General features: G+C 42.6%; 1 protein-coding gene across 1 annotated transcript in view; it reads left to right on the forward strand.

The window, feature by feature from the left end:
- Window positions 1-22,544, forward strand: part of TEK (TEK receptor tyrosine kinase) — a 668,093-nt gene that overhangs the window by 313,549 nt on the left and 332,000 nt on the right. Inside the window, exon 11 of the mRNA XM_078676713.1 lies at window positions 10,436-10,576. Within this exon, the coding sequence (XP_078532839.1) occupies window positions 10,436-10,576 (141 nt within the window). The remainder of the gene's footprint in view (window positions 1-10,435; window positions 10,577-22,544) is intronic.

Genomic DNA, 22,544 nt, shown 5'->3' on the forward strand with positions numbered 1-22,544 from the left:
AAACAATGGAGGAAGATGGTTTGTACAGAATGACAATGATGATGATGGAAGCAGAAGAAACAAAATTGTTTCCTGCATTTGAAGAAAAGGATTTACCTGAAGAGCTAAAGGAAACAGTGAAATCTGAAATATGGGATTTTACTGGGAATGAAATGGGTCTGATGAAAAACGTAGATCCTGTAAAAATTGCATTGAAACAGGGAATAGAATTTCCAAACACTCCACAGTATAAAATGAAAACAGAGACAATTGAAGGTATTACACCTATAATTGAAAAATTAATCAAGCAAGGTGTATTAAAGGAAATGAAAAGTAGCTCTTGTAATTCACCAATTATGGGAGTTAAAAAGTCTAACGGAACATTTAGAATCGTACAAGATTTGAGAAAGGTTAATCAAATTGTCATTCCATGTTGTCCTGTAGTTCCAAATCCAGCAGTAATTCTATTTCAGATTCCACATGATGCTGAATGGTATACAGTCATCGACCTTTGCAATGCATTCTTTACTGTTCCATTACACCCAGACAGTTATGAAATCTTTGCTTTCAGATTCCAAGGTAAGACCCTTGGATGGACAAGAATCCCTCAGGGCTATACTGAAAGTCCTTCAATCTTTAATGAATTGTTAAAAAGATCATTAGAAGATTTAGACTTACCAGGTAGGTCTACATTGGTGCAATATATTGACGATTTGTTAATAGCTGCAAAGACAAGAGAAAATTGTGTAACAGACACAATAATTCTGTTAAATCGCCTTGCAGAAGAAGGACATAAAGTGTCCCCAGCAAAACTACAGTTTTGCAAACAAGAAGTAAAATATCTTGGTCACAGAATTGCAAAAGGAAAAAGACAAGTAACAATAGAGAGAATAAAAATGATTCAAGCAATGTTACCGCCAAGAACAAAAAGACAGGTCAGAATGTTCCTGGGAATGGTAGGTTACTGTCGACAATGGATAAGTGGATTTTCAGTAATTGCAAAACCATTACAAAGACTGACCAAATCAGATGTAAAAGATCCAATTATTCTCAATGACGCTGAGATGGAATCTTTTGAGAACCTGAAAAAGAGCTTATGTCAAGCTCCCGCTTTGGGTATGCCAAATTATGAAAAAGATTTTGAACTGTATTGCAGTGAGAGAGAAGGATGTGCATTATCTGTATTAATACAGAGACATGGAAATTTAAAGAAACCTATTGCATACTTCTCTGCAGTTCTTGATCCAATTGCAAAAGCATTACCAGGTTGTTTAAAAGCAGTTGCAGCTACAAGTATCAGCCTTGAACAAAGTGAAGGAATCATAATGGGATTTCCTGTAAAAGTTTTTGTGCCTCATTCAGTTGAAATATTACTGACAAGAGGTAAGACTCAACATCTAACAAGTAGCAGATTGACAAAGTATGAGAAAATCATTTTGGGAGCAGATAATGTTTCGATTTCAAGATGTTTGAATCTGAATCCTTCTACATTACTGCCTGATTCCGAAATTGTTGATGACATTGAGACAGAACATGAATGTTTAGATGTCATGGAATTCTGCACTAAACCAAGAAAAGATATCAAAGACAGACCCTTGTCTGAATCGGATTTTGTCTACTTTGTAGATGGCTCATGCTTAAGATCCGAAGGAGGTGTCTTGAAAGCTTCTTACTCAGTTTGTACAGTTGTAGATGTTGAAGAAGCATCATGTCTTGAAGGAGTTCGTTCAGCACAAGTGGCTGAATTGATTGCTTTAATTCGTGCATGCGAAATATCAAAAGATATTAGAGTTACCATCATTACTGATAGTCAGTATGGATACGGAGTTGTGCATGATTATGGACAACTCTGGTCACAGAGAGGATACATGACATCAACAGGATCACCAATTAAAAATGCAGTTTTCATTAGAAGATTAATTGAAGCAATACAATTGCCAAAAGAAATTGCCATAGTCAAATGTGCAGCGCACACTAGAGGAACTGATTATATTTCCAAGGGAAATGCCTTCGCAGACGAAACAGCAAAGTACTGCGCAAGAAAAAATTATTCATACAATCGGGAGAGGAGTAAAGAAACTGATTCAAATTCATTAATGCTAACAACTGTTGTAGAAACATGGCATGAGATTAGAGATTTACAAAACGAAACAGATGATGAAGAAAAAGACCTATGGTTAAGATCAGATTGTAGACCACGTGAAGAAGATGGAGTGTGGGTTTACAAAGATGGCAGAATAGTCTTACCAAATTGCTTGATTGCTGACATGGCCAGATTATATCATGGTCCTGCACATTTAGGAAGAGATTCTATGGTCAGACTTTTTAGAGAAACTTGGTTCAATACCAAATTTAGAACCATTGCAGAATCTTTTTGTCAAAGGTGTTTATCATGTCAACAAATGAATCCAAACAGAAAATCAGTGGTGGGGACAGGAATAATTGGTCGAGAGGGTGGTCCCTTTACCAGGTTACAAATAGATTTCATTGAAATGCCCTTACACAACTGTTTGAAATATGTACTTGTAATTGTATGCTTGTTCTCAAGATGGGTAGAAGCTTTCCCTACACGACATTGTGATTCAATTACAGTAGCAAAACTAATGCTCAGAGAAATCATCCCAAGGTACGGTTTTCCAGTCACTATTGAGAGTGATGGAGGAAGCCATTTTGATAACAAACTGTTGAAGTTAATTTGTGAAGCTTTGAGCATTGAGCAGAAAATACACTGTGCATACAGACCAGAGGCATCAGGTGTAGTTGAACAAATAAATGGAACTATCAAAAACAGAATTGGAAAAATGTGTCTTGAGACAGGTGTTAAGTGGACTGATGCTCTTCCACTTGTTTTGATGTCATTAAGAAGTACACCAGATAAAAAGACAGGTCTGAGTCCTCATGAAATTATAATGGGAAGAGTTATGAGACAAGCTTTTGTACCTGTAGGTAAACTGTTGAGCATAAATGACAGTGCAATTTTGGATTACTGTAAAAGGTTATCTGATATGGTAACTTCTGTGTCTAATCAGGTGGGAACTGAAGCTCAATCAAATGACAAAGTTTTGACACATGATCTGAGACCTGGAGACTGGGTCAGAACGAAAGTACATCGGAGAAGGAATTGTCTATCTCCTAGATGGCAGAAACCTAGGCAGATAATCTTGATCACTACTAATGCTGTAAAGTGCAGAGGATTGAAACGCTGGATTCATCCAAGTCATACTATTCCAGTACCAACTCCTGAGAGTTCTGATGTTGAAAGTGATACTACAGATGATTCAGATTCTGAAGCAGAAGACAGAACAGAAGGTGAAGTAATTCCAGATTCTGAAGATCGACAAGAAAGTCGACATCTGGAAACTGTGCCAGTGAATGGAAATCTGACAAGAAAAGACTTAGAAATAATTGAAATAGATTCTGAAGGAGAAGAGAATCTGTTAAAAGGAAAGATAACTGAGGATTCGGTTGTCTCTATTGAAGACAAAGAAGCTGAACCAAAGGAAGTTTCAGACCGGGAGAGTATCGAAAGGCAGAGAACAAGCTCTGAAGTAAGGAACAAAAATCCGAAATCTGGGAAGCTAGAGGTAATTGAGGAAGAGGAGGAGAACGAATTACCGAGTACCAGTGATGGAAGACAAAGTGAAGTTCCTGAAGGAGTGAAATTGCCGAATAGAGAAGTTCCTGAGTCAATTGAAATTTCAGACTACGAAACTGAAGAAAGTGACGTGGAGGGTGGAAGTGAAAACGGAAAGAAAAGGACTTGGAAGTCAGAATCAAATAATTCTGAACCAAAGAAGAAATACGTGAGAAAAGCAGACTACTGGCCTGGTGGAAGATTGAGAGTAAGATTGATCAAAAAGCCAATAGAACAAGTTGAAGAAATCAGTAGTCAAAAGAGTCCAGGAAAAGAAATTGGAGTTGGAAGAAAAATTGAAGTAATATCGAGAAAAGGGAAGAGAATAATTAGACCAAACCAGAAATACAAGTCTCCTGAGTGGACTTACTTGGTAATTCCACCTGTTATAGACATATATGATAGTAGTGAAGAAGAAAACGAAATCCAAGAAATTAGTGACAATGATTGAAGTACAGAATTATTGAATTGGCAAAAGGCTGAAGAAATCTTGTTAGTTGACACAAGGTCGAAGAAAAACTGTTTAGTTGAAGAAAACTTATGTATGACATAAGGTCGAAGAAATCTTGTTTAGGGTTATAAAAGAAAAATATATTTTAAAAGGGGGGTGTATATAAATTTTAAAATTTATTTTTATTTTTGAGGCTAAAACTAACCTAAAAAATGCCTTACGTTAAGGAGAGCACTTCAAAATGTTCTGTTTTTAAAAGATGCTGTAAGATGACTCTGGTGTGTCTGCTCATTTTAGTTCTGCTCTGGTTAGTACTAGCTGTGATTATCCCTTTAGAAATGAATAGAGAATTACACAAAGTTAACATAACAAGCAAAGCTCTGGTTAGCCAAACTAAACATAGTGCATCTGCAAAAGTTATTGATCATCAGCCTAACATTCATCAAGATAAATCAATAGGTGATTTTTCAAGCAATACATTCACAAAGCTTTTGAGTGAATATGTCAAGGTAATGGATGCTAAAGACTGTTATGTCTGTGTTAAGTTACCTGCTTCTGTTTCTGAGGGAGTAACTTATAATATGCTTCCTCTCACTTATGCTGTAACATGTAGTGTATTAACTAGTTTATTTTATCAAACTGGTCGTTTAGAATATTACTATTCAAATTATGATGAGATTTTTGCTAATGTTAAGATTGATAATGCTTTAAATAAGCATAAGAAAGCAAAACAAATGAGAGAATATTTCCTTGTTACTAACGAACTCACTTACGAGTATGCTTACAAGAATAATTTAACATGTAAATTAAGTGCTGAAGGAAAGAAATTTTTGAATATGGTTGAGGAGAGAAGAGCAATTTATAAGAGAAATGAATTAGTCAAGCAGACTAAGTCATCCTTCTGGCAAAAAGAGGATGAGAAATTAAATGGCAAAATGCTTGAAAATATTGCAATTCACATAGACAAACCTGTTAGTGGAAAGCTTTGCATTAGAAGAGATAATACACTTTTTGATAATTATTTTGTAGGTGCAAGTAACTGTGAAGATACTTATCAGATTATGGGAGGTTGGGGATTTAAAGGTGGAAAAGATCCTATCTTCCCTGGAATTTATTTTGTTTGTGGTGACAAAGCCTACTACAACCTTCCAGACCATTGGTATGGAACTTGTTATGTGGGAATTGTTTTTCCTAAAGTGTTTCATGTTGACAGAGATTCAGAAGGATTGTTTAAAATTCATAATTATGTAAATAGAGCTAAAAGAGAAACTTTTACCGAAGTTCTGGGAGATATTTTTCAAGCTGTAATACCTTTTGTTGGTATAACCCTAAATGCAGGGAGAATCAGAAAATTGTCCACTATAGTTGATAGATTATCAACTGACACTGCTGATGGGTTTCAATTAGTGAATGTTGAAGTTATTGCAATTAGATCCATGGTAATTCAAGATCGTCTTGCTTTAGACATACTCCTAGCAAAAGAGGGAGGAGTCTGTGGCATTTTACATGTCCAACATTGTTGTACATATATTCCTGATGAGAGTAAGAATATTGAAATGTATATTAAGAATATTACACAAATGCATTCAGAAATAATTCCTTTAGAAGAAGAAGATTTTACAGGGAAACTTTCAAAAAGGTTTCAAGCAATTAAAAACTGGTTTCATAATATTGGAAGTTCAATTCTTGGCAAGATTTTGGCACCTTTGATTATAATAGTATTCATTTTTATTTTGACTAAAGTAGGTTGTTTGTTACATAAAAGAAAGAAACAGTTGAAGGAAAAGAAGAGAATCTATAAACTCAGAAAAGAAGAAGAAAGGGAGATCGAGTTACAGGAGTTACATAGAGAGCGTCATGTTAATTGCAAAGATTATGCTGAAACAGATTTTTAGGTTTACTAATACAAATGAATTTGAATCGATTTCTTATGAATTTAATTTACCAAAATTTTGAGTGCTGGTGTGGTGATTTGTTAATCACCAGATGAGGGAGTTGATGGAGCGAGATAGAAAACAAAATTTTGTTTAAACTCGCAAAGTCACATTTCCATAACATGAATAAAATTATTAATGATTTGTGATATGTCGTGCTAATACAACTTAGATTAAACTTTACACGTGGGGGGACTAACATGTGTGCTCATAAACGTGCATAAATGTTGCATCTTTTTGTTAGTGCAAAATAATAAAATAATTTATTGTTTTCGTTTTTGTCATTACTAACTGCTGCAAACTTAAAATAAGCATGTGCTTGTTTTGCTTTTCCTTGTCTGTGTGATGTCATTTCTACTATTCTAGGTGCATATGGGTCTCATAGAAAAACGGAGACTGGTAAATATAAACGCTGCTTTATTTGTTTGCAATGGCTAGGTAACATTTTGATTAATCGGGTGGGTTAATTAATTAGTAAACCATGGGGTGGATACAGAATCTACATTATTTCTTACATTAATACTTTTCTTGTGTTTGTTTTATACTAGAAAACATAAGTTGCCTGCTTTTGGGCCTAGTCATTTGATCCGCAGAAAAAGAGCTGACTTAGAATTCTGCAGAAAATCACGAGACGTCCATTCTGAATTAAAACGATTATTGAAGCTGCATTCACAAAGCAAAAACTGATGAGCTGACATCATTCTGTCGGACATGGCCAAGGTCGAAAGTGAACATTTTGTCAGTCCTTAACTTGGCATCCGCGGAAGTTGTACTGAAAGACTATGGAAGCTGCGAGGATGACTTAATACATAGTTGCAATCGCAGGAAGCTTCTGGCTTCACGTGGAAGAGACAATGGTCTTTGTAAGACATGATTTTGTGGAACTTTTTTGAGAATCTGGTGACATGTCACTTGTCACTCTCAGCCAATGGGACGTCGAGGATTTCTGAAAACTTTCCTTTGCTAGTTTAGTTAGCGTAGAAAGGTATAAAAAGTCATGCCCTTAGGGTTGGGCTGGCTGCTGCTTTCTGACTTTCCGATGAGGGTGATGTGCTGCTGGACTTTGCGTGGAGCACGTAAGAATCCTCAAAGAATTTTACTTTAATTTCTATCTATTTAGCTTATTTAGGGACTTAGGTTTTAGAAATGCTAAACTTTAAATATTCATTTTAACTTTGATTCATTTGCTTAAATTATGTCTTTCCATAATTCTTTACAATCATGCTTGCTTTATTGCTAATAAAATTCAATTATAAAACATTCAATTTACATACCATAATTTAGAAAATAAAATCTTACTTTTGACAAACAAGCTGGTCTTGGTTATTCAGAAGTGTAGGTTACCATTAGCTAGATCATGTCGCCTATGGTGGTCGTTTAAATGGTTGGGTTTTATTCTAATGACAATATTCTTTCTGCAAATGTATAAATATGTATATAGTTTGTAAATAATGTGTATATAGATTTATTCTGACCACCTGATTCAGTAGGCCCAAAATATATCAGGTTCATAAATGGGTCCATATTTAGTATAGAATTTTGTTTATAGGTTATGAAGTTGGGTAGCGTTGTTTATGATATATTTTCTATAGCCCGCTGGATCACTTCCACGAGCACCTGTCGACAATAATATTTTTTTCAAGTCTTGTATTTTCAGTGAATAGACCACCGAAGGCCCTGCTTTTATATTAAAAACAGAGCTTTGAAATATACCATTTCCCGCTGAAAGGCAATATTTCTCTCCATGTGTTCCCATACCTGGCGTATTCACAGAAGACATTCAGTAGTAGTAAAGTTAGGATTTTGTCTTAAGTTAGGATTGTGTCTTTAGTTAGGATTTTGTCTTAAATTAAATGTAAGATTGTCTTAAATTTTGGTCTTAAGACAAAATCCTAATTTAAGACAAAATTCTAACTGAAGACAAAATCCTAACTTAAGACAAAATCCTAACTTTACTACTACTAAATACCATCTGTGAATACCAAAAGTAGTAATTTTAGGATTTTGTCTCAGATTAGTTCTGTGAATCGGCCCCATTATTTTATATGGTGAGAAGGCAGTCGTCCTTAAAACTACTTATTTTTTTTTTTGTGAGGAAGTGGGATGGGAGTGGCTCTGTGACCCTGAGGCCTCTACAAACCCTAATGTTTGGACCACACAGAACTTTTTGAGTGTCTTTAAAGCATAGGAGACAATTGTCCTGGCAGATGAAGCTGAACCAGTTAATACGTTTCATACACGAGGCAGGAAAAGACTGTGTCCATCCACCACTTCCTAAAGTGTGTATGATGCCTTAGTTCAGCAACACACACACCCATGCACACATGCAAGCACGGCCCCGGTACACACATGCACACACACACATTCCATCCGCAGGTGGACTTTTACAAGGATCTCAGCAAACAACAAATCTGCAACAAATGCACAGAAAATGTAACGTATAAATTGATTCTACATGTGTTGGTATTTATTGGGTACCTGATATTCAGTGATTAATGGTTGAGACAGACTAGAATTAATATTCCTAGGAAGAGCATTATAACAGTTTTCATGCATAGCAATGATTTATGTACTAATTAAATGAATACATAAAGAGGTTGGTGCCTAGCCGAAAACTTTAAGGGCGAACACTACACTTGATGGGCTCAACATGACTTTGCACAATAATGATATGCTAATACCATCAAACATTGGGAACAGAAAAGCAGTTTCTCACAGTGCCAAGGCACGGCAGAGCCAGTCAGTTGCCATACATGGGCCCCCTGACTGTGACGTCCATCCTCCCCTGAGGTCGCTCCTTCTGCCACACAGCTGCAGTCTGTGCAGGTAACAGCGGTGGGGCAGTGGGGCCGCGTTGGGGGGGATTTCGAGGGACGATGTCGTGGGAAAGTTTATTATTTATTTAATTTTCCCTCGTCATCGTCCCTCTAAATCCCTCCCAACGCGGCCCCACCACCTACCGCACATCATAGCAAACACCATTAACAGCCTCCCCACGCACCACCATACCATCACCTCGCTTCTGGAATTCTGAATGGCCCTCAAGACCTGGCTGTTCGAATAAGACTCCAGTACCTGCAAGCATCTGGATACCCTATCGGGTGATTAGCCGCGCTTAATAAATCCTGATCGACTGATTGATTGATCGATTGAGGTAGTAATGCCAGTCACATATCACAGAATACTGCAGATCAGTTATCATTCATGTAAATTAGGGTCCAAGTCATCACCATTTGACAGACATTTTGAAGTACACTCTCAAGTTGAAGCATCTGTTTTCAAACAATTATTTTACGAAAATGTCTTTCCCAAATAGTAATTGAGCAAGGGAGGGTAGAATCAAGTCATTGGCACGTATCTGAGCCCTCTAACTCCACCACTGACAATAACTACCAGGGATTTCCACCCCCCCCCCAAACATTATTCACATCTGTTTAACTTAACTATGTGTCAGCAACTACTTTGCAGTGCCCTCCCACTTGGATATAATTGCTCAAAACTGACCAGTGTGCTCTCAATTTCTCTATAGGCACGGGGGTTTAAGGAATACATTCCCAACGAGAAACAGGTTACTGGAATTCCAAGTAAACTTGTAGTAGACATGGAATTGCTGACATCACCTTTGCTTTTCGTCACTACGGTGATAAATTGTACATTAGAGATATGAATGAATGAATAAATACAACTTATAAAGCGCAAATAATTACCCAAAAGGGTGTCCCCGTGCTGAGAATCATTTCGACCTGAAGGTTTCCTACATTTTTTGAATGGCCAATCTACATTTGATGAACCTAGACCAAGGCACCGCACGCACCGAACAAATCTCACTTCGGAAAGAAGGGTTCCTACCCTTAGTTATGCCTCACTCTCCTCCGTCTTCATGTTGATCCTGACCATATGAGAATCAGGAAATCAGTGGCATAACGCCAAATGCAGGCCCCTCTAAACAATGTGAAGAGTGGCCCCTGAGACCCCAATATCTCACAGATGTTCACTAGCGTTGGGCTGAATGGGGGCCCCTGAAGGGCTGAGAGGACCGTAAAGGATTGCGGACCCCCTGCTCCGCAGGGGCTGCAGTGGCCTGCGTTACGCCCACGCAGTAAGTGGCAGATTTACAAGCCCCTTGCGCCACTTTTGCGTCACTTTTAACATGGGAACAGTGACGCAAAAGTGGCACAAGGGGCTTATAAATCTGCCCTTAAATGTTTAAATTCCTGGCTGTTCTCTTTTTAGACTCACTCTTTCTTACGAATTCACGTTTTTCTAGTCATAGTCTTTCTATAGCACCAAGAGGCTTTTCGTAATGGTACCTTTGCGCTTTATAAATACAGTGAAATAAAATAATAATAGACCCTTGCAAAGCGTTTGAGGAATCCTTTCAAGACTACTAAAACGTAATGTGTAAAAATGTCCTCTTATCTGTGTTTCCCCTTCCAGTCAGAGTCAAAGAAAAAACTGTGAAACTCGAAGGCCTCATGCCAAGTACAGAGTACTCCATCTGTGTACAGCTGAGCCGCACTGGGGATGGAGGGATGGGCCACCCAGGCCCCGAGGCAAGCTTTAAGACGGATGCAATTGGTAAGCATGCATGTTCTGTTTGGACAAAGAGACACCTCCTAATGTTGCTGTTGTCAACAGCCAGAAACTGCTAGTGCAACCCAAACTTCTAACCAAATGATTACTGGTTTTGAAGTACCTGTTTGTTGTTAGAAGTTTAGGAATTATGGGAATGCTCATTATTTAAATATATCATCATTTCTTGCCATGTGAACTTAGACATATATGCATGAAAACAAACATCTATGCATGCCTGAACTCCAATTTGCTTGCATGATGAATTCACAAACTGAGGAATGTAACTTTTTTTCTCCACTGAAAGGTAGGTAATGCAATAGATCATAAGTCTCCAACCCTTTCAGCAATAAGAGCTACTTAGGTTCAATGGAAATTAGCCCAAGCTACTTATTAGTGATGTAATAGTGACCACCCCATCCAAGATTATCAGCAGTGATCACATCAGTGTATGAGGCAGGATTTCCAGCAGTAATGTAAAAAGAATCCTTTGAGAATTTGGAAATACATGGGTAATACATAAAAGCTACGACTACAATCCCCCTGACACTAAGGTAATAATGTGAGTAATGAGCATCCCCGACTCAATAATAGCATTAAAAACATTTTGAAAACACAACTCTTTTTTGCCAAAAACCAGCTTATGAGTTCTGAACATAGACAACTTTTCATCTTGAAAACATGCTTTTAAGTTTTACTATGCATACAACCAAGCAAAAGTCTCTATATTATTAGGTCCGGCAGAACACAGGAGAGCTACTCACAGGTAGCTCTAGAGCTACTGGTAGCTCACAAGCTACTCGTTGGAATCACCTGTATTAGATCAATGAAATATATGGGACAACAGACACATTAATTGTGCACTTAATATCAGTTAGGCAGTGCAATTGTGGGTGGCAGTTAACATATGTCTGGTATTTAGCATGGGACACAAAAGGGGCCATTTAGATTAATAGTGCAAATTACATGAGGTATAACTACATGCTGCATGTGGCCCTCAAATAGGGTGTGGAACAAATACCTAATTAGCGGGAACCACAACTGGAAGGAGGAGACATTTGAAAAGGAAATCAGAGCATGGCAATAAAAAACAGAGGGCCGGGGGGAGCAGCTTTGCGCGCAACCGTGATGAGCACAGGGCTCCCGGACCTTCGCCACCTCCTGCACTTATCCTGAATACTATCCTGGTTATGACGACGGGTCATTGAAGATGCAACCCAGCTGATATAATAGCTGTTTTCAGAACTCGATTTGGACTCCGGGAACCGATCTTATGATACTCTGAACATTTGTGGCCTGCTCCACGGAACTGCCCCGGGCTCGAGTCAATGGCCTGCCCGGACAGTAATTGAACAACATCGGCCTGCCTGATCCTGCTCTCTACCCAGGTCTTAGATTTCGGTTTCACTTTTGGCCTTGGACCCTCTCCCGCCTCGGTCTCGCTCCTACCACCCATGGCGTAATCAACTCCGCAACTTCGCTCCAGTATCTTGATCACATGTCACTGGTCGTCGTATGGCAAGTTGTAACCTGCTCTTCTAGCGGACCCCTTTGGTTGAGCTGAACTGAGCCATTTTCACCAGGTCTCGAGGACCCCTCGGGGGCGCAACTTCTAAGATGGCCGGCAAACCGGAGATCGAGAAGCGAAAGACCAATACCGTCCACCGTGGGGGTACCGTACAATCGAATGTTATGGACCGATACACGCATCCTAAGGGATCCCCCGGTGGTGTGAGTAAGTCCCTGGGTGATGTGGGAGATGACTCGACGGCGGGAGACGATTTGACCTTACGTGATGTCATGGGCGCCATTGCCAGCATGAAGACCTCTATTGGCCAACAATATGAGACTCTGGCCCTAAATCTTGACACTGTGGCAATCGATGTCAACCTGATCAGGGCGGATTTGGCTAAGACCAATGAAAAAGTGAAATCATTGGATTTGAAGACCGCCAGCCTCACGACTTATGGCCCTGATCTACAAACGGAGGTCCGCAATTTACGGTCTTCCAACGATTTCTTTTCTCGCCGACTGGAGGATTTTGAAGGTTGGGCAAGACGAAACAACGTTCGTATTGTTGGGGTCCCTGAAAAACCAGAAAGCCCAACTGTGGATCTCCTCGTTGAGGACCTCATCGTCAACCATCTTGCACCTAAAGGCTTAAGCAACTTCTTTGCCGTTGAACGTGCTCACAGGGTGCCGGGAGGAAAGCCTAAGCTGGGTGCTACCCCACGACCCATAATCGCCAGGATCTTCAACTTTCGAGATAGAGATGCTATCCTGCAGGCGTCGCGGCTGGGTGGCCCCACGAAATTCGAAAATACCACGGTGAGCTTCTACCCGGATTTCACCCAGCTCGTGCAGAAGCAACGGATGGGGTTCCAGGGGGTGAAGAGACGATTGAGGGACAGGGACATGAAATACGCAATGCTCTTTCCAGCTCGGCTGCGTGTGGAATATGGACATCGGACGTTTTTCTTTGATCACCCTGAGGCCGCTAGTGACTGGCTCGACACGCTGCCCAGGCAGCAGGAACACTCTGAACATTCTGGCGGAGCTGAAGGTGGCCCAATGGAGCAGGAATGAGAAATGGACCTAGTTTCCTGGATTACATACAGATCATCCAGCTGTGGTTTGCTGACTCTTAAACTGGCTTGATAGTAGTGATTATCCAGGGGTGGCGGGGGGGGGGGGTCTCTTCCTCCTCTGGGGTTTCTTTTCGTAGATTAGTTATATGTTAGGGCGACAGGCACACTGCAAGTTGGGGTGGCTTTTGAGTCTAACGCAGGGGTGCAGGGTGGTGGGTCGGGTTTCGGATGTTTGTTGGGGGGTGGAGGGGGGGGAAGTTGTTGGTGTTCCGTTTATTTCAAGGCAATGTATTGATTGACTTCTGGATTTGGATGTCGCGTTCGTTGTGCGGTGGATGCAGCAATTATTCCTGGGATGGGGGGTAGGGGATTGAAATTACTATGCTGGAATGTTAATGGGTTGGGGGATAGGATAAAGAGGGATGTTGTGTTACAACTGTTGAGACGCCTCTCCCCCGATGTTGTACTACTGCAGGAGACACATCTGATAGGAAATACATGCCATGCTATGAATCGGCGGGGCTACCGTCTTCGGGCCCATTCTGGATTCACCACTGGCTCTAGGGGGGCAGGCATACTGGTCAGGAGTTCCCTCCCTCTGGAGGTGGATGATAGCATCCTTGATGATAGGGGGCGGTACGCCGCCATCACTGGAAGATGGGAGGGGAGGACTATCAATCTGCTTTCTGTCTATGTCCCGTCTGGCCTTCAGACTACGACCTTTGCCGACTTGGGGAGAGTGATTTTGGAGCTTCCGGAGGGTATCCTAGTGGTGGGTGGTGATGTCAACTCAGTTGTTTCCGGAGGTGACGATCGCTACTCCCCCCAGGGAACTCCTAAGATCACGGTCCTGGCTGGGTGGCTTCTTGGATACGTTGGGATTAATAGATTGCTGGAGGCTTCTTCACCCTGGGCAGTTACAATACACGTTTCACTCTGGTGCACACTTTAGTCTCTCGAGACTCGATTACATTCTGATGCCCGCGACACAGGCCTCTTCTGTCAGGGAGATTAGACATTTGGCTAGGGGTATTTCGGACCACTCCCAGTTATGGCTTGTGATGGAAGCGAGGCAGGGAACTGAGGGTCGGGTAGCCCCGAATAACCCTTGGTATCTCCGCAATCCTAGGACCCGTGCGGAGTTGATCAACTCATTGGATCGATACTTCACGGAAAATGTGGGATCTGTGTCATCTTCTATCTCGCTGTGGGAAGCCTTCAAGGCTGTTATCAGTGGCCAGGCGCTATCATTAATCAATGGCGCTAAGAAACGTAAATACGAGGCTGTGGTCCGACTTGAGACCGAAATAACTGACTTGGAAGGGGAGTTGGAGCTTGGTGTCACTCAGGACAAGCTCCACCTCCTCAGTCTCAAGCAACTTGACTATAGGGCACTGGTGAGGGACGCTGCCAAAGTGATGAGTAGAGAGCAGCAAGGACGTTTGTATGATGTGGGAGATAAGGCGGGAAAGTTGATTGCCTGGCTAGACAAGAAGGAGAGGGCGAGTCGTGTGGTCCCCTTGAATGAGAGATTGGATGGACTGACCCTACTGAGATTGTGGAGTGTTTTGCGGAACACTTCCAAACTGTATACTCCCCTGTCTCCGACGGGCCGGAGCAGGACTCGCATTTGCTGTTAAGAGACATTGCGCTGCCCCGCTTGTCGGATTTAGACAGGGAATCGATGGATGCGACGCTTTCTGTCGAGGAGGTGGCGACTGCTATTCGCTCCGTGCGATCTGGAAAGGCCATGGGCCCTAACGGACTCCCCATTGAGCTCTACAAACTGCGCCCTGATAAATTAGCGCCGTATCTTCGGTCTATGTTTTTGGAGTCGTTAGATGTGGGTTCCCTCCCTTCTGATCAACGACTTGCATCTATTGTCGTGATTCATAAGGAGGGGAAACCACGGGATCGTTGTGTATCGTATAGACCTATTTCGCTCTTAAATGCTGAGCCCAAGATCCTCGCGAAAGTGCTCGCAAACCGCTTGATAACTGTAATTGGCGACCTGATCCATCCAGATCAATCCGGTTTCATTCCACACCGTAACACGGCATTGAATCTGCGGCGCTTATATGGCACCCTTGCGAGGGCTGCGTCGCTACGTGAGCCGGCCATATTGGCCTCCTTGGATGCCACAATGGCGTTCGATACGCTAGAATGGCCGTACCTATGGGCGGCCCTTGCGAAGTTTGGTTTTGGCCCTGTTTTTATCGGCTGGGTGAGATTGCTCTACGAGGAACCATTGGCCCAGGTGGTCGTGAATGGTCGCGTTTCTGGGCCGTTTACCCTCGGAAGGGGTACGCGCCAGGGGTGTCCGTTGTCTCCGCTTCTTTTTGCCCTCGCCTTGGAACCCTTGGCAGCCTGGCTGAGGTGGGAGCCATCGATGAAAGGTATTCGGTGGACCCCGGACTTTGAGGACCGAGTGTCACTTTACACGGATGATATCCTGTTCTACCTCACGTCACCTCGGAAGTCGCTGATAGTGTTGTTTGATGTTTTAAATTCTTTCGGGAAGAATTCCAGCCTCGTAATTAACTGGTCTAGGTCTTGTGTATATGTCCTTTCGGGTGAATCTCCTCCCTTGCCGCGTGGTTGTCCCATACAGGTAGTGCAGGCGGGTTTCAAATGCTTGGGGGTATTTATTGCCCTAGATCCTGTGGTCCGCTATGAACGTAACTTGCTCCCCCCGCTTCAACGCCTAAGGACTGATGTTGTGGCCTGGCGCAAGCCTCCGTTGTCCCCCCTCGGACGAGCAGCATTATTTAAGATGATGTCACTGCCCCGGTTCTTATATGCTTTACAAAATACATTTGACGTTATCCCAGCGAGCTACTTTCGAGAGGTGGAAGGTCTACAGAGGCAACTGATATGGGGCGGGCGATCCCGCATTGCCCTTGCCAAGCTGACACTCCCCTGGTACGATGGTGGAATCGCACTCCCAGATATTAGGCGCTATTATTGGGCCTCCCAGCTGGGGGCAATCAATCATGGCACGTATGGTCCTCCGTCAAACCCTGCGTTCGAAATGGACAAGTGGCTGTTGCCTGGCGGGGATTACAACAGGGCGCTCTATACAAAATCTGCCAGGAAGATGCTCACGGGTCCAACTAAGATAGCGGTGCAAGCATGGTATCGTGCGAATGCTGCAATAGGATGGAAGGATAGATTGACTCGAGCGACTCCAGTTTACGCATCTGAGAGGCTTGGCTCCCTGTGGAAGACGAAAGCTTTGATAGGTGGGACGTGATTGGTATTTGCAGAGTGAATGATGTCTGGGTCAAGGACAGGGTCAAGACTTTTGAGGAGTTGAAGGCAGAATACGAGTTGAGTGATAGTGAGTTTTTCCGTTATGTGCAGATTCGCCACGCGTTGACCTCGGTCTTTCCGTCGGGTACCACTATCCCGGAGGCATCCCCACTTGAAGACCGGGTACTGGAGGGGCACGTCCCCGACAGTACAATTTCGCTGATCTATAAAAAGTTGATAAATAATCGGGTTGGCCTCTTAGACCGTCTCAGATAGGACTGGACCGGCGATGGTCTGGAGTTGGATGATGAAGACTGGCAGTCGGCGGTATCTTCGCCGAAGGAGGTTGCAATTCCGGCTCGTCTCCGGTTTGTGCAGCTTAAAATCCGCCACCGGATCTATGTGACTGGTCCTCGCCTTATTAGTATGGGGTATTCCTCGGACGGGATGTGTAGGCGTGGATGCGATCTACTGGGCACTTTTCTTCACATACTCTGGGAGTGCCCGGCGGTTGTGCGTTATTGGAACCGAGTGCATGCGGTTATGGAAGAGGTCACGGGTGTTGCATTGTTGCCTGAAGCTAGGAGATGTTTGTTGAATGTTTGGGGGCCGACTGACTATGATATGGCTCAGACTCAGTGGGTGACCCTCGGGAATATGATAGCCAAGAGGGATATTGTGCAATTGTGGGGTTCTCAGAGGCCACCCACTGTTCTGGTATGGAAGGAAAACATGGACTGGTGTATGTTTATAGAGAAGACAACATACGTGGCAGGCCCCGAAAATGGGGAAAAGTCTGGGGCCAGTGGAACTCCTATCGAGGTGAAATATGTACACCTCCCTCCACACATGTTGAGACCACTCCACCTTCCCCCTGACCCGACATTCCTACTACTGTTTCAGCTAAAATGCCTGCTGCTTGCAATTTCCCCTTGTTCTCCCCCATCCTATATTGTCGACTGTACCAGGGTTGTGTGCCTTCCTTCCCGCAGGACGCTTCACCATTTGTAACAATTGTATTGCCTTGTTTCTTTATTGTTTATTGTTTATGTTTTAAATTTCATAAAAAAAAAAAAACATTAAAAACCAGAGGGCCTTATTTACTACAAAATTATGCAGTGCGGCGCCGCAAGCCATTTTCCTACACCAAGCTGTGTCATTTTAAAAGCACAGAGATGCTGTATTAACAACAGTACGACGCATTTGTGTGCTTTCCCCTGTGCTATCGCACAATTACCGCCATGCGCCAGCGCAGGCAGTCTTGCGTCATGTTGTAAGGGTGCTTGCGTTGCGGGGATGATTGTTTTTTGTGCAAGAAGGGACACCTTTGTACACATAAATAATAATTGATGGCATTTTCATCCTTCTATGCATGCTTTTTTGTGCAAGAAGGGACACCTTCGTACACATAAATAATAATTGATGGCATTTTCATCTTTCTATGCATGCTGCAAAATACAGCACACATAGAAAGAGGAAAAAACAAGGAGAAATAAAGGCCCCAATTCTGATATTAAAAGGACAGTGTGTTAATTACAATGAAAGAAGTGTAGCAGGACAATCAATAACCAGCAACTGGTTACTTGCATAAAAATGATATCACTGTCACTGTTGTGTCAAGTGAAAGAGAGTTTCAACCATGAAACCTGCATCATGTATTAGGGATGCCTTAACACAGATTTAAAGCAGAAGTTCTCAGTATGTTTGACATTGTAACTTGGTTTCTAGTTAGTGGAGTAGGTTGGAGAGAGTTTAGTGCGTAAGACTTCTGGAACAAAAAGTGTAGCCTTTCAGTACAGAATTGAACAATCTAGGTGAAGTGATGTGCAATTAGTGGTTGACATAAGAGTCCTAGTGAGTGGGTAACGTTTCAGTTTGTGGAGACACACCAGAACCAGGGTCAGACTGGGACAACAATTTGGCCTTGGCACCTAAATAAAAAGGGCCCCATTAGCAAACCAAACAGCTACGAAAACGTGGCCCACATTTACAAATCAGGCCAGTTTTGAACATATAAAGACACGCTGTATGGGTAGTTTGCAAGGGATGGACGATTGCATGCTTTTTTGTTTGCTGCAGGCAGGCCTGTGCTAATATCAGTAAAATTAACAGTAAAAACAGGCCCTCCTGGCCATAAAACACACAGCCCACACACTGATCTGTCAGACGAGCCCATCGGGCACGGTCTGATTGCCCTATAGGCCAGTCCGACACTGGCAAGAACCATAATGGAAGATCAAGATAGCATATTAAAGACGGCCCACACTGTGATTGCCATGCTAAGGTGACCGTTTTTTTCTCATCTCATTTAGAAGCCAATTACCTATATTGCTGTCAGCTAGTTATAATCTGTGGCAACATGTGATAGTGTCAGGTAGGCCTCAGGAAAAGGCATTATAACAAACAGCATACGACTCATCATATCCTTGCCCGTACATTTCAGATGGTATACTTTCAGTAGAAATGCCTGATCTAGAAGCATGATTCTTTTTTATTTATCAAATACTCTCTGAATATATCCTATTTTGGTGTAACTTTTGGTGGTGAAGGAAGGGGGCCTTGAGGAGGGATAATAGAAACAACTTTGAGTACAACCGTTGTGATGATCACAGGGGGCAGGCCAATGTGATTAAGGAGGCCCTAAATGTGACCTTATTTGCTTCGCATAAAGATCCACCTCTGGTGAGCACCACTAAAGGTCCTTGCCTCTTACAAGAGGAGACATGAAAAGGCAAGCAGTAATCCCACTAGGAGCTAGGTGGGAAGAATGCCCATGAGAGATAAGAGAATTTTAAGTTGCATTAGATTCCCACTGTTGGAATCAGGCAGACACTGACATGAGTGCCAACGGCCATCACAATGTGTAGATGAGCTGAGTGTTAGATGGAATGCCCATTCCGATAAGTCTCAGAAGTCTTCGCATCTGCATGACCACAGATGCCACCTTGATGCAATCCAACTGCCTCAAACTCAGCTCAGACAAGACTGAAGTTGAGATCTTCAGAAGGAAGACCTTTGCTTAGTTCTCCAGATTGGCCGTCAGACCTCGGTTCTACACCAACCCTTACCACCACACCAGAAACTTAGGAATCATTCTAGACAACAAGTCTGTGAAATGAAATATCATATTATGTGCAGGTCTAATGAAAGGGAACCAGAAACCAGGGATAATGGTACAAATAACAATGTACATCTGTCTAGGGAGTACAGCCTCCCAGCGTAGGTTGCATTTGATATGTGACTGTAGCTTGTTGGTTGGCACTGAAGGCCCCAAACAAGTCTTAAACCCCAAGTTGTTTAAAGCCGCACTCCCTAGCTATACAACAAGTCATAAATATGATTAAAGGTCAGAGTTGCCCACCTCCTAAGTCCACTGCCAACAGACCACACAGTCGTCATAGCACATTAGAGACCGCACAGAGAGGCAACATAAATATTTCAAAATGCACATTAAATGAATCAGTTCGGACTCTTCAGTGATGTTAGATATGATCCTTTAATGGATTCTTGAACCACTTATGGCGTATGAAGATGGAACAATACAGCCCAAAATGCAGCCAACTCGTTTCGCCCTGAATAGGGCTTCCTCAGGGCAGAAATAAAAAAACTCCAATCCTCTAATGATCACTGAAGCCCCAGGATCATTATATAAAACTCTTGAGCTTGGTATACAATCATGCCGATAATGTAAATAGCATCAAGGAAAGAACTTTCAGTTTGGCTCCCACTTCAGCAAAGATCTACAGTTACTCAAAACACAAACGTAAATGTAAATGTAAATGTAAATGTGCTGGATTTGTAAAGCGCACGGCTGCCCGTAAGCGTCCCGGCGCTTGCTTAGGGAACCCGTCCTGGTATTCCCCTGTGAGAAACCCCGGTAGGGTGTCCACAAGGTGAAAGCCAGGCATCCCGCTGCGAGGGGCCGTAGTGGAGATTAAGCAAGCTATTGCCCAGAGTCGCAGAGTGTGACCCCGTGGGTTGAGTAGGCACCAGAGCGAGAATTGTCGAGTCCGTGGAATTTTTGAGCCCGAGACCCGCCGAGGCGGGGAATCGAACCCTGGTCCACGGTCGATCTCAGCTTCCGGGTCTGCCGCCTCTAACCACTGAGCCACGCTTCTCCTCAGTACAGTTCTTCAAAATGTTTGGTTCAATCCAAGTTCTAAGTTCTTTTGTTCACTGTGATAGGTGAAACTCCTAGGGTTGAAAAGGTAGTCCAAATTAGTCACTTCATTTCAGGCCCCCGTACAGTGCCATGTCTCTCGACCCGCCGTTCGAGGCTGACGGCGGGTCGAGAGACAAGGCACTGTACTGTAATGGCTGTATTGAAATGGCTGTGTCGGGACACTCCTTCGAGTATGCATACACTTTATAAATGCCTTTTTGTTCATTCATTCAAAAAAACAGAAGTATCCAGTTTCCTCTGTACAGAGTAGACAGGGTAGTCCCAAGAAAAAATGCAAAATCGTTTAGTGTCTGATATGGTGAACTACAATCCAGCAACAGAACTTCCCTTAAAGCTGGCCAGAAGAATCATAGGTAGTCATTTACCGGGAAGAGAGAAATGGAAGATGCAATACACCATGTGCTTGCGTAATTTTCAGCCTTGAGTGGCAAAACAAAATAATCTGAGGACCATTCCTCAAGCGTGGCAGTGAAAATGTGACCATAGTATTATCATGTCACAGGCATGCCAAATATTAAAATGAGGGGGTGAAGGAAGGGGACAAAGAGGAAGCATGATTGTGATTTCGCAAAAGAGAAAGGCATACAACAGTGTTTGTTTTACTTTAAGAATACTTTGTGGGTGGTTCATATCTTTGATTTAAGCTGGAACATCTGACATATTTGGGCTCAAGAATACATTTGGGCGAGGGGCGTGGCCAGCAACAGACTAGCAGCTCCGGCTGCCCAAATTTTGATCCGTCCATAGCTGCCAAGGTTTCAGATTGCTTATGTGTGACATTTTCATACATTTGGGGTATTTATGAGTGACATTCAATGACTATGAGTGACACTTTGTCACGAGCAAAAATCAAGCAAGGAAGACGGGGAAAACATATAAATATTTTGAAATTACACCCATTGGAGCAATGAGAAACTCTAAGAAGATCTTTAAACTGCTGTAAAGCACCAGAAATGGAAAGGCACTAATGGGAGTCTTTCCGGCCTCTCCACTTGGGACTTCTATTAATTAATAATGCGCTGAACCAGAGAGCCACAGAATTGAATTCTGCTTGCTGCAGTGGAGAATAGTGACTTGTGTAGGTTTAGTGCTACAAGGTCCCAGTCTTATGAGTGACATCCAACTGCCAAATGACATAAAATATTAAAAATGAGAGCCTTTTGAGAAACTAGAAGTTCCAAAAGTATCTTAGCCAATCTTCCACAGTCTCAAAGAAAATGCCCCCCATTGCACAGATCAGAAACTGTTCTCTTGCTGGAATCACCTTTGCTTCCAGAAGTAAGTCCTACCTGCAGTACCAGGCTGAGGCAGAGAGGTTCTTTGGCCTGTGTTTTTGGACAGGAGAGCAAGAGACCTTATTGGCAGTGCTGCTGTAGACTAGAAGTGGCTGCAACTCGCCATCTCAGCATTGGTGCTTAGCGTTTATTTTCAAAACAATAACAGCTTACCTCATAATACATTGCCCCCGTCTTATTCCAGCAAGTAGAAGCAGAGCCACAACATGGACTTTGTGGTCCCTTTCAGTATTACTATATAATTCAGTCGTGCTCCATTTAACCCTGTCTTTTGTATACTGACGGGGCTTACAGTTTATTTACCATTTAGAATGTCAAATGGTATTACCGCATTGATGTCACTTCCGTTGGGTGTCCATGACGTGTAACACTGACTCTTGAAGCAGCGAAGCTGCATACTTCTCTGGCATCACACTCAGAGTTCCGAGTTGGCAGGATTGTGCAATACAAATATAAAAATGTTGGTGCTTGCTATTCCAGCGTACCTGTTTGTTACTAAGAAGTGCTGGTACTCTACTTTTAAAAGTATTGGACCATTATATAGAGTGCAGGTACTCTCTTTTAAAATGAAAAAGTGCAAGTAAAGAACGAGTCCCTCCTCAGAACACGGACACTGAACGGAATGAATAGCTAGGCTCTGAGAACTTGGGATTTGG

This window comes from Lissotriton helveticus, chromosome 2_1 (genome assembly GCF_964261635.1).
Source record: "Lissotriton helveticus chromosome 2_1, aLisHel1.1, whole genome shotgun sequence".
NCBI classification, from domain to species: domain Eukaryota; kingdom Metazoa; phylum Chordata; class Amphibia; order Caudata; family Salamandridae; genus Lissotriton; species Lissotriton helveticus.